This window comes from Varroa jacobsoni, unplaced genomic scaffold, assembly GCF_002532875.2.
Source record: "Varroa jacobsoni isolate VJ856 unplaced genomic scaffold, vjacob_1.0 scaffold_1050, whole genome shotgun sequence".
NCBI classification, from domain to species: Eukaryota; Metazoa; Arthropoda; class Arachnida; order Mesostigmata; family Varroidae; genus Varroa; species Varroa jacobsoni.
Genome location: NW_019213952.1, coordinates 152,441 through 169,047, shown reverse-complemented (window position 1 = coordinate 169,047; position 16,607 = coordinate 152,441). Strand labels below are relative to the sequence as shown.

At 42.6% G+C, this 16,607-nt stretch overlaps 1 protein-coding gene across 1 annotated transcript in view; it reads left to right on the top strand.

Annotated features, from left to right (window-relative positions):
- LOC111266083 (uncharacterized) overlaps positions 1-16,601 on the top strand; it is a 30,328-nt gene extending 13,727 nt beyond the window's left edge. The window contains exons 3-15 of the mRNA XM_022843241.2: positions 1,033-1,120; positions 1,919-2,059; positions 7,153-7,280; positions 7,423-8,729; positions 9,041-9,152; positions 9,403-9,553; positions 9,873-10,149; positions 10,550-10,597; positions 10,873-11,053; positions 11,411-11,805; positions 14,008-14,205; positions 14,695-15,412; positions 15,699-16,601. Of these exons, the coding sequence (XP_022698976.2) occupies positions 1,033-1,120; positions 1,919-2,059; positions 7,153-7,280; positions 7,423-8,729; positions 9,041-9,152; positions 9,403-9,553; positions 9,873-10,149; positions 10,550-10,597; positions 10,873-11,053; positions 11,411-11,805; positions 14,008-14,205; positions 14,695-15,412; positions 15,699-16,212 (4,258 nt within the window). The 3' untranslated portion in view covers positions 16,213-16,601. The remainder of the gene's footprint in view (positions 1-1,032; positions 1,121-1,918; positions 2,060-7,152; positions 7,281-7,422; positions 8,730-9,040; positions 9,153-9,402; positions 9,554-9,872; positions 10,150-10,549; positions 10,598-10,872; positions 11,054-11,410; positions 11,806-14,007; positions 14,206-14,694; positions 15,413-15,698) is intronic.
- Positions 16,602-16,607: the final 6 nt, after the last annotated feature.

Below are 16,607 nucleotides of genomic sequence, written 5' to 3'. Positions count from 1 at the left end.
AATGATTTTCTGCTACGCCACTTATTGCAAAAATTTGTTCGAAAAGTCTATGCCTTCATACACTGTGTTATTTAATGTTTTCATTGTTACAATATCAATGTTTTTCTAACATAAATGGTTACCACGTGGTAAACTTATCAGACAAGCAGACCCATTACCAGTTATCGAACTGAATTTTCGATTTGGTTGAACATGGACATTTTTAACAGTTACTATATGGCGCGCTTTGTGAAATTTAATGGCTAACTCTGCAATACAGTGGGTAGCATAACTGTCTGGGAGCCGTTGATAACTATTAGTACTAGTGCTCAAAGTGTATTTGATGCCCGCCTTTTTTTTTGCTGCTACTGATGTTGGCCTTGCAAGCTAGGCCTCAGACTTTTTGGCAGATTTCTTCATTCGAGCGCTGCATGTCTGTTTATTAAGTACCTTGCGATAACAAGCTGTAAAAGTGTGTGGGTTATGTTATGCGTTCGTGTTTCCACTAGATCTGCCAGAGACATTCAATATGCTGTGCAGTCGTCTGAGATACAGGTCTCTATAAACAATTAGGTTAACAGCGGTGGAATCGTAAATATTTTTTCTACAGTTTTCTATATATTATTTGCTACACTTGCCTTCAATTCCGCATTCTGGAACTGTTTCTCTCTGGCTTGCTATTCCTGTTACTGCCACTAGAGGCCGCTTATGCCTCTGTATGGAAAACGCGCGGATAATAAAGTCTATGTATCCATCGCCTGTCACCGTCAATCATAATCACTAGCAAACGTACATATATCGACAACCATTTTCAGGCTTACGCTACTGAAGAATCAAGAGGGGCGTGTCAAGTCACGCTGGACCACGTAGTGGTCCGTTTTGTTTGTTTTTTTTTCGCATGTTGTTATGACCGTCGTTGTTGAACTGAGACCACTCCAGCTCGCTTGTCCTTTGAATGCGTCCCCTGTTCAATTTTGTTTCTACTCATAATTCTGTTACTGCTTTAACTGTTCGTAATGGCGATGGTTTTTTTTTTGTCATTTGCAATTTCAGACGTGAGCAGTGGCACTTATTCTCAGCGTATCAGTGTTGGCAACAGCTTGTAAGCACTACACGAAAGCAAAGTACCGATCACGCCAAGGTAATAACGATTGTATCTAGAGGCCTCGAACATGCATGGAGGCCTACGAGAACGCACTAGATAGGAAAACGACCTCTACGATAATGATTGTTTATTTCAACTCAGACTTGCATTGGTATCACTGGTAGCGTTATTGTGATACGGCGATTTGTATTGTTAGCGAAAACCTAAATATTGAGCCAGTTTCAACATGAATCAAGTGCGCGGTTCATTTTCTACTGGAAACATGCAGGGAAAAACTGTCCGATAGCTGTTATAGGAAAAATGCTAGAGGACACCTTCCAATATAGATTAGATGACATACGCCATTATAGCGATCGATGCTGTTGTGGTCGTGTTAAGTTTCAATAACAATGGCCTAATGAGTTCAATTGAGCGTCAACGTTGCGTAAGGATTTAGGATGTCTGTGGACAATTCATGTAGTAACCTTATCTAACTTGTAGCTTTGTCGAAACGACCGACTGTGCGCATTAAAAATCATGATGAAATGATGTAGGCTTTCGAGCCAGGAGTTTCAGCGATTCGCTGTGAAGTTGAAACGTTCAAGGAGCTAAAAACGACAAACTAGCCGCAAACAAAGCTTCATCCAGTTAATTAAGCCGTTGAATCTGTTTGGATTAATCTACGAAAGCGGGGGCCACTAGGGCCAACTCAAATAAAGCAACTGTTGTCGCAAGCTAACAACAAAAGCCAACATAAGTTAAATGGAAACATTAACGTATTAAAAGAAAGAAAAAAAAGCATCACGCGTACGAATTACAGCGTAACTCATTTTGGTAGCGATGTTTGTCGTACAGGTGGCCGAGATCTACCAACAGCAGTTGATGTCGAAGCTTCAGCATGTCGCAGAAGATCTCGGTAGGGTCTACCGAAAATGTAGGAATATCGGCTGCGACGAGCATGAGGAACTCTTAAAGATTCTCCACGAACTTCACACGGTATGAAGTGTGCTTACAAGTCTATCCGTAAAATTGTAGTCATTTCTTTACACAGATTGTGTATTCGTTCAATGCTATCTATATACTATAAGCACTCGGAGCAATAGTCATAGATCGGGTAATTCGTTGCAATAGGTGGTCAGTTCAGAGATGCTTAGGGCACCCTTCGAGCGTCTGACGCAATCGTATTTTCGACTCGACTACATTGTATGCAAATATGCTTCATACACACAATTCGAGCGCAGTAAATGTTTAAAAGCACCTCTTCAATGTTCAACAGATATATATTGAAATGATTATTCAGAAAGACGGATAATGCCGCTCGGTTCATTCACTTACACTGAATGAGGGCATACATTGTCTATGTATTTTAACGAACGGAACCGTATTGCATTGTTATTGGCTGGAACTCGCACCGCGTAACAGTCGTCGCCGACACGCAATTATTCAGTTGTCAGGCTCATTTGAGCACAACATCCATCTGCACATGAAGCCAAGGATATGACCAGCCGTCCTTTCTCGATGGAAACACATACGTGAATGTATAAACAATCAAGTGTATAACTAACTACAAGTGGTACGCTCGTATTTATACCAATAGCTTTCACGACGGCTGTCCATAGGACGATTTATCTAACAAATGACAGTTGGCATTCATCTAAAAATACCAGATCGTGTAGTCCTTTAGTAGTCTTTATTAAACGGTTCTCATTTTACTACACGTATTTCCTTGGTGAATGCTGGATTTTTCCTATTTTTTAAACATTGCCTATTATATATTGGCTAACTCCGTGTGGGAATCGGACATTTCAGGAATTGTATTGGCAGTCATTAGTCAACTCCTGGGCCAAAAATGAAAATCTCAGTTTAGAACGACCGCAACCTTACAAAGGACATGCGAATATCGATCAATGCCTATTATTAAACCCTTGAAGTGTCTTGAAATATGGATAAGATTCTTTAGCGTCAGCCCAGAGGTAGCGCTATTAGATTTGCGAGTCCATCAGCCCCGAATTCTATAACGTCACACTAGGCATGATATAGACAGGTCTGAATATTTAAAATTATAGCTATAATGGCCGAATATAGTAACGTATTTAGTATACTTTACTTAATTACAGTAGCCCAACTGTTAGTATTGTAACAACCGTCACGTAGACGCTGCGGGACGTAACCTTTCCCTTTGCCGCATGTAGCTAAGCAGTCTGTAGAGTCATCATCGAAGAAAAGGAACACTTCAGTATTCTGGATGATCGCCATGTAGACGAAGCGCCGCTATCGTTCACTAAGCTAGCCAGTGCTATATTGTATCGGCTTTTGTCACTGATTGGGCAAGGGAAATGAACAACAAAGTCGACTCGAAAAAAAAACGAACAAACAAGCAAAGATCACACGCATCATCTACAGTTAGGTATGGACAGAAGGAGAAATGACTAATGGAATTTAAGGAAGCGCGAAAATCCGACGTGATACGACGATCACGTCGTGGATGCCGGCGAGATCATTGTACTTCACTCACATGAAGGAGCTTTTCCTCCTCGCTCAAATTGGCCTAGCAAGAACGGATCATCAGCATCATCATCGTGTGCACCGACGCCTTGGCAGCTTAGCGATGTGTAACGTCTTCCATTGTCAACGAGGCCGCTATTATGACACGGGCAGTTGCCATTGTCGTCATCAGTTCAGTCTTCAGCTGTCGCTCAAGTGAACTGCTTGTTTGCATCCTCTGTTTGAACTCGGAACCGAAATAACGGTTATGAGATACGAAAGAGAGGCTTTGCATAGTGCTAGGTCACAGGAATATAATACGGTGGATAATAGTAAAAGTAGCATTGGATTATGGTTGGACCGTATTCTGTCCTACGTCGAAAGGAAGGATGACAAAAACATTAATGTAGTGTTAATAATAATAATCACGATATTAGCCGTATCAGCAAGTAAAGCTTGTATATAAGCTGTTATAGATGGACCTCCGAGTGGCTTATTAGTAAACGTAGAACGCTAGAACCGTTGCGTACTGCACTAATCAGTCCTATTTTGCAGCCCACCGTAAATAACAAGGTTCCTATGCAGTCTGGTAATAAAAGACTTTTCAGATACGTCTCTTTGTAGGTATGTTTCTGTTCTAACGCGTGAGATATGTAGGCGTAATTAAACCTAAGAGAACAATGATACGTTTTATTTCATGCTCCTAGTGGGCATTCGTTGTTTTGATGGACTGAAAATACGTTGACCTGATTATTTATTATACCAGTATAATGAGGCGGAGACCCTGGTCTATGTAGATCTAGTTCTCAGGCCTTGACCTGCACATACCTCTTCCTTTCACAAATATGGCTTTATAAACATACAATAATGCGCTGTAGCCCCTCCGTTATGTCGAAGATGTATATTGGATTAACGCAATTTGTTTGTTTAGCAATTGGTATCATAATAAAAAGAGCGTGGCAGCCTCAGGCCCTTGAAGCGGAGTGACGTATCCAACTATCTGTAATAGATTCTAAATGATTTGATGATTTTTGACTAACTGTTTCTAGTAGCTCGCTGGCTATAGCGATGACGTCAGGCTCCGCCGGTGAGTCAGCGCTTCCGCATTGCTATTAACATCGTCTTCCCGCCTGTCTTTTTCTATGACGCGTAAACTGCTCTCCGCTTATTGAAAAGCAGATTTTTTTTGTTTTGGGCATTAAACTATTCTACGATTGCAATGTTGACTGTTGTATCCGATTCGGAATGCTGGGCTGCCGTCTGGGCCAACCTTCTGGGTAGCTGAGTGATGTCATACATATATATAAAATCGTGTCTGTTTTTGTGGTGAATCAAAGTCAACTCATGCCAGGAAGTAGATGTTCCATCGCTATACCATTCGATTCCAAATCTACAAATCTCTTGCTAATTGAGAGAAATGTCCATTGTGTGATGTCGTTTTATAGTATTGCGACAAGTCCCTTGTGAATTCGTTACCAAAGCGTCGGAATTAAGACACATGTCACAATTGTTTCGTGGGATATATGGAATTATAACGTTTATTTTAAAATGCAATTTACAAAGACGCTAGTAGGCACCACTCTCTTGAAGTCTACAGGACTAACTGTAACAGGACGCAAAAGTTACCTCGATCATGCGCAACTTTCCATTATGGTGGTTAGCCCCCTTATAAGGATTATAAGTAGATAAAATATACTCTGAGGTTGTTAGACATCATACGTATGCACCCGTTTGACTCTATTTCAGTAATAGCAAGAGGTTAGAAGTAGCGTATATACATATATAGCGTGGTAATGCATCGACATCCACTGTGGCTTCCTGGTTGTTCTCTTCCTTTTCCGCCCTACTTCTCACTGAAAACGACACTTGGTGGATACGTTGAAGTACGTCGATGGCAGTACAGGTGAATTGAGCTGTTCAAACGTATAGCAAATATACATGGGCGGCCATCCATGGATTAAATGTGTGTTTGCTAGTTATGTGTAGTTAAACCGAAATACGCCCAACGACGGCCATATAGTCAACTTCGGCGTGAACTCAACAATTGTCTTCAGTCAGTATGTGCATTACGCCGATGATGATGGCGTTTCGCATACCAATTTCTGTTCATGCGTTGTGATTGCTTTCTTGTAGTACTGACGTTTGTACGTCCGCGCTTACATTACGTATATCGCAGCTACTTCCGATAACAGACAAAGATATCGATTTAGTCAACTGGCTGCTGCCTAAATGTACTTACAAACGGGATATCTAATCTTTCCTATGGCGAAAAAAGGTACTATACATTTGAATGGTATGAATACAACCACTTCGACGTTTTCGTCCATTAACGTGCTGGCAGAGACTCACAGAAGAAGACATCACAGAGAATCGGTGCTTCACTGATCCTGTCGTCCTGGACATTTTAGCCGCGGCAGCTAATGCTACACGCCAGCTTATACAGAAGCGGCCTAGGATGGTGCTAGTTCATTGTAACCCTTGCTCCTGTTGTTGGCGTCGTTACGTTTTCTGACTGACTGGTTAAGTAAAAGCGAAAACAGTCGCCAGTCTTCCATGGTCTTCAGAGTGTATCGGCTCGCTGGATGTCTGGCTTGCGCGATGCTGCCGCCCACGGATTTGCCGGGCCGTAGCGTTGAGCTACGACGACGAGCTGGGAGGCAGCCGACAAAGCAGTGACGAACCGTACGCATAGTCAGCCACTGCTGCCTCTACGCGGACCCTTAGACTGCTAAGCGAAAATGACTCCGAACAGATCGGCCTGGCTCAGAATTTTAAGATTTAGGATTCCATTTTGCGCATTTGCTAATAACGAAACTAGTTAAAGTGGATCGCAGATGAGGACAGAAAGAGCTGTCGGCCGTCTGTATCATTATTATCATCAGCGTCTTGATCAGATCCGTACGCATTTCAGGTTCTAGAAATGCCATCACAATTCGAAGCGTATTGTTCTCTTGTCGGCCTTGGTTAGAAATAAGACAACAATGAAATCGATTGCATACGCTGCGCAGTATTATAGTTGTCATTTTCCGATAAATGCGGTTCAGGATCGATCTGAGGTGGCGTCAATTAGCCGCGTCGACTAGATACACGTACACACATGCGGTACGCCGTCGTGAAGGATTTGCCCCGACCCTTAAAACGTCTCGAAAATCAGATGACTATTTTAGTTTCGTTGCGATAATCGAGAAAGAGTACTCTCATATTTGTATATCGTAGTGCCACTGCGTATGTAGACTGTGATCTGTAGAGAAGGGTGAGTTTCGGCCATGCGTGCATAGCAAGGTAATTACTTATAGCAGCTTAAAATTATCCCGTTCTACATTACATCGTTTACATATTTTGCTTAGAAAACAAAATTTCTACGCAAAGTGAACTGAAAAGGTCCCTATCTGGAAACTGTGTACTGAGAGAGTCTCTAATTATTAGTGAACCCCGTTGGAGCACTTTAGATGAATGGTCTATGTTTTTAATTGTCGCGGAGCGAAAAAAAAACATAACTTCCTTATATATTCTAAGAAAAAACATGTTCGTTTAGCTTGCTAATGTACGTTGAGTGTGTTCTGCGCTAAAATGCAGCAGTACATAACGCATTTGGTATCCTACAGACGATGAAGACGTATCATACGTATCGCGCTATGGAGCAACAGGCCCACGCAAAACTAGCGGTCGTTGAGGGTAATCTCTCCAAAGTAGAGCAGGGCTTACCCAAGGAGAAGATAGCGAAATCACGCAGGTAAGCCTAAATTATGATTGGTTTATTATTATTCATGTCTAGAAAATTCACTTTTATTAGTGTTTTGCAACTATGTATTTACAAAATGTGAGCTTTTCACACAGTTTAAATAGCAAAATTCCAATTCGTCTCCAACAACAAGGTACCGGCTGCTAAGCAAGGAACGTCAAAAGCGATGGGACAAGGCTGAGGAAGCGCGAATCAAGGCACTCAAGGCCCGCAACGACTACGTCCTATGCGTCGTAGCGGCAAATGCCGGTGTACAAAAGTACTTTGTTGACGATCTTTCCGACCTCATTGATGCAGTCGATTTTGGTTTCCATACGAGTCTATCGAGAAGTTTGCTCATGTATAATTCAACGCTCGATTCTCTCCAAAAGTCGCTCAAAGGAAGTCAAGACGCCATGAAAAAATGCCTCGAATGTCTCGATTCACGAGCCGATAAACAAAAATTCCTTGAAAGTAACAATGCTGCTTTTATGGCACCGAACAAGTTTTCATTTCAAGCCCATAAAGGCGACGTTGCCTCTTCCGCGTCTAACCTTAATGGCGCTGCGGGTGCCGCTAACTCAGTTGAAAAAGTGACTGTACAGGTAGAGGACGCCATCTTCGAAGATATGGATCAACGATTTAAGCTGCTACAAAAACGCTTAGGTGATCTGAAAATCGAAAATGAAGAAGTCTGGAAGACTCTAGAGACAGCCGAGAAAACATTAATGGATATGATTGAGTCACGCGACTACGATGTATCGCCTCATTTCGATTCGGAGTCGGATCTACCACAAGTATCGATCCTCAACTCGGCTGTACCGTCATCTGTCGGTGGGCATTCACTTGACTTTAAGTCGGGTTCCCCACTTAATGGTGCCAGCCTTATTCCGAAGCCGCCCGAGACAGCTGCCATTAAGCTAAGGGCGGACAAGCACGAGACTGAAGACTTCTATTTGGAGAAATTTCGAGAATACTCGATGCAGTGTTCAGTCATCACGCGACTACAAGCCAGGTTTGACTCGATGGAAGCGGCGTTGACACGGAACAACGCATCGGGACTTGAGCGTGGTCGAAATACTGTATCTTCTGCACCACCGAAGAGGCCACGCCGTAAGCGAATCGGTCGCCAGGCCGTAACCGGTCAACCGAAGCTATTCGGTGGAAGTCTCGAGGAGTACGCAGAGGCCACGGGTCAAGAAGTGCCATTGATCGTCCGTTCATGCATTCGGGTAATTAACCTCTTTGGATTACATCACCAAGGGGTATTTCGAGTATCGGGATCACAGGTCGAGATCAACAACTTCCGAGAAGCATTCGAACGGGGCGAGGACCCTTTGGCAGACGTGTCCGATTCTTCGGATATCAACTCTGTCGCTGGGGTACTCAAGCTCTACTTGCGGGAACTCCGCGAGCCGCTATTTCCCATCTTCTACTTTGATCAGCTCATGGAAATAAGCCGTGAGTAGCCAGTTTTTGTCGATAAGAGGTAACTGTGAAAATAGCGACATGGGCCTTATGGAGAGCGTCTAGCCAGCCTCCAAGAAAAAGATACATTTCTTAATTTAGTTTGATATCATTTACATTTATCGTTTTCTCTGATTGAACACCCCGCACGGTAGGTGTTTATTTATTCGACAATTAATTAGTAGAACATACTAATTGTGTAGACGCTTTCGTATATAATCATACTTGTTGTTCCTGTTGGAGGTTGATCCTGATTAATTAGAACGTTATTTGACGGCCCAATTACGATCTTGATCTGATTGCAGAGCTGAGCTCGAAGAAGGAAGCGGAATTTGTGTCTCGTGCAAAGGACGTCGTGCGGAACCTGCCTCGACCTCACTTTGCCGTTTTGCGATATCTATTTGCCTTTCTTAATCAGTAAGTTTGTAGGCGTGTTGTGTACTCGGCGTTGATCAACAAACAATCACAGTCAGGATAACAACTACCTTATTGCGAATCTATCTATTTATCTAGTTTTTTTAATTTAGTATTTGTTTTTTATTAGTATTTGTTGATTCAGCTGGCACAGCTTTTTGAAGCTGCCGCAATCTTGGAGAGTATAGTAGAAAATACTATATCCTATAGTATATTGAAATTTAATGGCGTGCAATTATAAACTAAATTGTAGCCTATCGGAGCTATCCGACGAAAATATGATGTGCCCGTGGAATCTGGCGATATGTTTCGGCCCAACGTTATTACCAATACCCGAGGACAAAAACCCTGTTCAGGTTCAACCACTCGTCAACGAACTCGTCAAGGGTCTGATAGTACATCAGGTGTTTATCGCTTGCAGCTTTCAATTTCCTGTATATATATATATATATATTATAAAAATTATACCCAGCTATATATATGAATGGATATAATTTTTAATTCATATTTTTTAATTAAAGCAGTTAGTTTTTCTAGAATAAGCATTTTGTGAATAAGTTGTATAAGTTTTCAGTTCTGTCATAATCACCTAAAAAAGTGAACAAGTTAAAACCGATTTATACATATAACAAAGAATGTGAAGGTCTAAACCATATTGTTATTAGCGATGCTTCTAACGGTTTATATACTTCATTGATGTGTCCGTGTGCGACGTTACGCCAGGACGAAATCTTCCCAACGTCCGTTGTGGAGTCGGGCGCGGTAATTTACGAAAAATATATCACCCCTGCTGAAGGTGTCGAGGGACCGCCGGAAGAGCTGGACTCGTTTGACGCCTCGCCTTCAGATGTGTCCGCTCACAATATATCTACACTGCTCACCGATGAGGAACTTCTCGACGAATCTTGCGCCTCAACGCGAGGCGACCAAGTAGCAGCGCATCGTCGAAGTGCCAGTGCAGACGGGGCTAGCGGAAGCAATAGCAACAATGCTAGCGATGGTACTGAAACACATATCTCTTCCTTTTTGTTTCGTTCGAAATTCTGCCCCGGTACTATAGACGCATCTATATGTACCTTCTGCAGTTGATCGAAACAAAGAAATCCCTCGTAAGGCAAACATTTTAAGTAGCTTGATAAGTAAGATTGAGCCGGATCAACTTGTCGAACGTGCATGTCGTCGCTGTGCGGTTTCAGCAGATCTCAGTAATCTAGGGGGCCAACAAGCGTATTCCGAATCCTTATCGTACTACTAAACGTTACTACTCATTGAAATAGGTAATTAATTAGTCATTTTAGGTAATTTGTCTTGGGCATGTGGGACGTGTGTCAGGGGCCTGTTAACAGGCTCAGTTAGTGTAGCATGTAATTCTAACATCATTCGCCATAAACTGTTTTTAGGTGATCTAGTCAACGACGAAGCGGAGATCTCACTAAATCTTTTCGGAAGTAAGCACCGTTTTGGGTTGACATTTGATAGTAGTTGCATGAATAATGCTACCTGCAGTAAATATTTCTGTACTGGAAGCTGTTGCGCGACGCACTGCCCTTGAATAATAACGGTTTCTTTTTTGTTTTTTTTTCTGGTGTTATAAAGTTTCCAAGCTGATCATTGTAACACACTTCTTTCGCTTTCAACTTAGAGCCAATATATTGAACTTACCTGTCATAAAAATTGAAAACACTCATCGAAAGCCACATTCTTGTCATCTGTGTCATTCCAGAGGAGGATTCCCTCGAAGCAATAGCTCAGTACGACTTTCAGGCCCGTCATGAACGCGAATTGTCGTTTCGACGAGGCGAGGTGCTCCGACTGACTCAGCAATTATCAGCCGATTGGTGGAGAGGTTCTCTTCGGGGCAGGCAAGGGCTCGTGCCTGACAAGTACATCATGCTTAATATTAGGTACTCATAAGTCCTGAAAGAGTTATCAATAAGCTCGCATCAGCAGTATTCATACAAATACTCTGCGTTAAAAGCCACAGAAGACAATCATTTCAAAGGCATATGAAATTCGTCATATCGGAATATGAAAAAAACTTTAATATCGTAGGAAAAGCCTCATCTACTAGGCAAATCTATTATAACTTCACCTGATGTTGGTTATATATATATATATATATATATATATATATAGATAAGTTTGAATCGATTCGAAATGTTTGCCCTTTCAAAGATTATATCAGCTATTTTTATTCGAAAATACAAAATAATTACCTGATTAACCAAATGTAAATTTACGCTTGTGCACGCGATGGACAGAGACGATCAGCGTGAAGCATCGGCATCTGGTGGAGAGGACCGAGCTTCTTCTGCTTTCTCTGACAGCTTGGCGTCGGCTTCGGTCATCAAGGACAACCTTAATCGCCAGGGGCAACACCGTCCAGCGGTCGACTCTCAGACAAGCGACCCACAGGTAGCGTTATCCTCGCAGACAGCCAATAATGTTAATCCAAGCAGCACGAACGGCATCGGAGCAGGTTGGTCGGAAATTGGCAGCACTGGCAGATCAGGCACCGTAAAATCGTCAATAATACCATCAAACGGTCTTCTTATCACGGCTATTGGATCTCCAACCTCCATGGCTACCACCGCTTCCACTTCGGTCGAAGCCCCGTGGCAGGCTCGTCGAAGGTCCCTCAGTCCTACAGAGATCGGTACGACATTGGAGAATGTTCATGAAAATCATCAACAACGAAAACAACTAGAACATAAAAGCGAAAAACAATTAGATACAATTTTTTTGCAACGACCGAATTCAGCAGCGTCGCCTGGTGCTGAAGGAAACCATTGTGTTAGGTTGGAGGTCTAGGACAACACGTGTTGCAGACACGTGTGGACGCCTATCTACCCAACATCGAAAGCTATGGGATGGTGTCCATTGTACGAGGAGTAAAAAGAGCCATAGATGCAGATGCCAAAAGCCACTGTGTTGATTCAGAACGTTTGTAGAAAAAAAAAACCGAATAAGTAGCAAGAGGAAAATTGTAATAAAGTCGAATCTTTTGCTCGCCAGGAACAAATGATTTTACCGTACACAATCTGGCTGGGCAAACATTTCCGCAACTGTCGTTAGGCCCAGCTGTACCCTTGTCTCTAGACCTAAAACCTCTACATATTGGCCTCAACAATCCCGCGTCTAATTAGATGGATCTTGTAAACAGTAGCAAACAATATAAATATGTAACACAAACTGGATATAAAAGACAATACTTTTAGAAGACTTATCGTCAGCTTGTAAGTTGCACTAAAAATCCAAAATGGTTAATATGATCAGCTTAGCCCGACTAAGAGGAATTACATCTATATTGATTTTCAGCCTGACGAAATGTATTTTTATCGATACTTACCAAAAACAAGTGATACGTTCATGCACGTTTTGTATATACTTGCTTGCCTATACGGTCTGCTAAACCACACTCTAATCACAGTAGCCCGACAAAATTTGGAGCATAAACTAAAATAAAAATACGAGACTTTTTTTTTTTGATTTTCTCCTATTCTTTATTTCTTTACTGCTTCGATTTGCCATTGACCGCAGCGCGAGACCAGTGACAAGAGATAACGGGCGGTCAGCATACAACCCCATGATAAACGCGTGTCCGCCTAACTGTTCACAGTTTGTATCAATGTATTAGAAAGACATCGAGCACGATTTCTCTAGGTTGTCGTCGTCCTTTACGTTGTCCTTTAAGCGGCACTATTTTATGCTAAACATTTGAAACCAATTACTCACGTAGTGACTACAATGGTCACCGGTTATATAGCCATCTTATTCATTGAATGGCGAAGCACTGGATAGCAAAATGATTATCTGCTACTGAAAGTAGTCTTCAGACAGGAACTAAAGTCAAAACCTATGTAATTCAGGTTAGATACAAAAGCATGATTGTTTTCTGCCAGCTCACTAGCATCAGTTGGACTGACTGACTGACTCATGTCAGAAGAGCTGATGTACGGCAATGCCCACATTTCCCTTAGCGACAACCAACGCCTCTTCACATTTGTATCGTTTACCCTTTTGCTGCGACCCGCATTGTCATCACTCGCGTAGCCAGTCATAATAGTAGTTAGCTCGCTTTTACGCTCGTGCCCTATTCGCTGTTGCGTTATCTACTGTCAGGCACTTTTTATGGTCGTCGTCAACGTCGTAATACTCAGCAGTAGCACAGCTGGGTTGTTTTTCTCAGCGATGCATTGATATGTTCGTTGTTCTATAGACAAAGAACACGCTAATTTTTATTTCGCATCGCGTCCGCCGTCAGCGTATCCTTTTTTACATGGTCAACACTGTATAGCGTAAGGAAATCCGTTGGGGACATTATTGTTTGTTTGTCAGTGGGCTCGATCCGTGCCCCTTCATAGAATACGCTAAGTATATTCCAAAGTGATGAAAGGTATAGGTATTACTACACAAACGAACAAACCGAAGCGTTCTCCTTAGTAATAAACAGTTGCACTCGTGTAAGCGAACACGCGTTTCCAATATGTAACAAGAGCTGAGGGCAATTCCTAAAAGGATTTTTGTATGTGTATCGGTACGCATACGACGCTGCAAAATTTGCAGGTCGGCATGATAGCATCAACGATGACACTGTCGTTGCTCCGAATGGTTCATTGGCTGACTTAACATAATGGAATGATCGTAACTGGCCACGATGGGCAGTACGGCACTTAACGTTAAACTATAGGTATATATATATGTATGTACAATAGAAGATAGATAGTGGTTTGTTCTACTAACTAAATTCTGTTGCGTATTGTATGTCGGGCCGTGGATGTATCTTCGATTCTCTATGGTTGTCTGTGTGGCTATGCCTCCGCATCATTGTATGTGCACGACGACAACGACGGGCTAGTTGGCAATAAAGTGTTAGATTGTTCTGCTCCGACGCTGCACATGACCTCGTTGAAGCGGAAGCTGCCCCTCCGTACCAGTCTTAGCGTTGACAACGCCCCTCAGCCGGAATTCGTTTCACCTACTAGTACGATCCTCAACACGAGCGCCGTTTCGTCTGCATCATCGTCTGCCGAAGACAGTTCACCCCATCACACAGGTACATACATATAGGGGGTATTGATATACGACCAACGTATTGCAGTGCATAGGTCCGTTCATTTTTACGTGAGCACTGCATTTGCTTCTTGTTTATTTATACGTGAAATGCGTATCTGTAAATCGGAGGAACAATCTAAATTGACAATACACACTCCTTAATATCTCGATTATTTTCACGACATTGATTACATGATTTCATGATATTTTCTTAGTAAGCGTCATCATGCTCACTTATAGTTCAATGAGGAGGTTTTTCTAATAAACTTTAGAATACAGCCACATATATATATATATATATGTATATATATATATGATGTGTTGGGACGAGGCGGTCCGTTTACGTCGATTTAAACGTTTGTTACACATTTTTAGAAAGTCGCCCGTTGTTCTATTGTACCATGTTCTTCACGTTCCAGATTCGCGAGACTAATTGCTTCCGTCACATGATTCTCTCTCTCGTTTTCTATTTTCATTTATTGAACTTCAGGGGCCATCTCGCGCCTTCGTCGTCAAAGTCCACTGCAGTTTGGTCGGCAGCAGTCACCCGTCAATTTACCTCAACGGCGAGCTATTCACGCAGAGTCGTTTGAGTCAAGCGCCGAACTTGCTCGTGACCTATCTGAAGCATTGCATCAAGCAATAAACAGTCTGGCATCAGCTGAAAATGGCGGTGTGGCGACCCATACCGCTACCGATCTCAGTGCAAGCAACGAATCAGCTGTTGGCGGCAGTCTTCTTGAGGAGCAGCATCACAAGCCGCGTATGCAGACAAACAGCTTTTCACAGAACAGTATTGTCGGCTTGCGTTCCCATGAGTCCTCAACAAGCGGTGTTCGAGGAATCTACCCCGCACGGGTAGCGGTCGAAAGATTTGAACCAATAGCAATTGCTGCAGCTATTGTTGAACCAACTGTACAGGTGGCGGCGGTGAGGGCGATCAAAAATGACGCCCCTGACCTGGTGCAGGATCTTCCACCGACTTCTGCATCTGGAGGATCCTCCGGAGGCGAAGAAGATGATTCACCATCACCGCAGCCTTCCTCAATAGACCCCACGTCAACGGGAGTACACGGTGCGCCCGACGTCAAAGATAACCCGTCGGCAAATAGTAACTTGCTTACAATGGACTCCCGATCGCAGAATCTTAGCACTGCTGAACGCTTCGCCATGTCCAACCAGTGCACAATTCGCAAAGGATCTCCAAGGTTAGCTTTTAGTAAATAAGGTTTGGTGTTTTATATATATATATATATATATGTATATATATATATACTGGCATTAAAAGCTTATTGCTCGAGGCGCAATGCGCGGTGCTTAGTGTTTACCTCGATGACAAGACTTTTTTTTATATTGAATCTTTTCGTATAAGAATGTTACTCCCTCAGATTGTTCTCTTTATGTTGATATATTTCAACATAATATTAATAAAACAACATTGATGAATTATAATTTATGTACCTTATATGATTTGCAAAAAATTAATTACTATAGGCCGACTCCACGCAATTACGAACGTTCGTTGAGTTCGGGCAGCTCGACTCCGTCTACGCCGTCCAGTTCACCTCAGCAGGGCGTTCTTAATGCCGCACCCGGAGATCCTTTCGTCATCGCACAGCAGAGCTCGTCACGACGTAGCTCGATTGGTAGCGTGTCGCCAGTGTTGTCTCTTGCTTCTACGACTACGTCGTCCCCATCGGTTCAGAAGCTCAAGAAAATGTTTTCGGAACCTGACCAGCGGACACCCGCGCCACCACTGAGTCCTAAGCCAGCCCTGAAAGCGAAACCCGTAACATTAATGAAGCTTGGAAGAAGAACTAACCCAATTGTAGCGCCTAGGGTCAGTCCACCGAATACGAAGATGGATAACAAGGCCGAGAAAATTAACATACCGCAGGGGCAGCTCGCTATCGAAGAGGAGGGGTTGCCGACAACGTCTGCTAGCGGTACGTTACAATCAGCGCCGACAAGCGGGCCTATCAGAGAGTACAAACAAACATCATGTTGAACAAACGGATTTCTGAATGATTTCGCCATTCGAGTTATTTTTTGTGTTTTTGTTCTGCCTGCAACAGAAAGTTCTGTGTGTTTGCTTAAGAATGACAATAAGTCTGAAGTACAAAGCCAGGAAGGGAAAGCATCTTCTTTGGCTAATCGAGATTTACGGCGGTATGAAGAGATCTGGTCAATTAGTTGTCTCATTTCCTTCTAAGTATGGTTGTGTAATTAGAAAAGCTGCTGTTCGGTAGCTTTGCCAGAGAGTGTTCAAGCATCGAGTAGAGTATATAACGCTGAATGTATGTACTTAGGTTATACAATAATGGATATCATAACTGGTGTGCTGTCGACAACGGATACCACTACGGACAGATTCATGAGAAAGCTGAATATATATATATATAG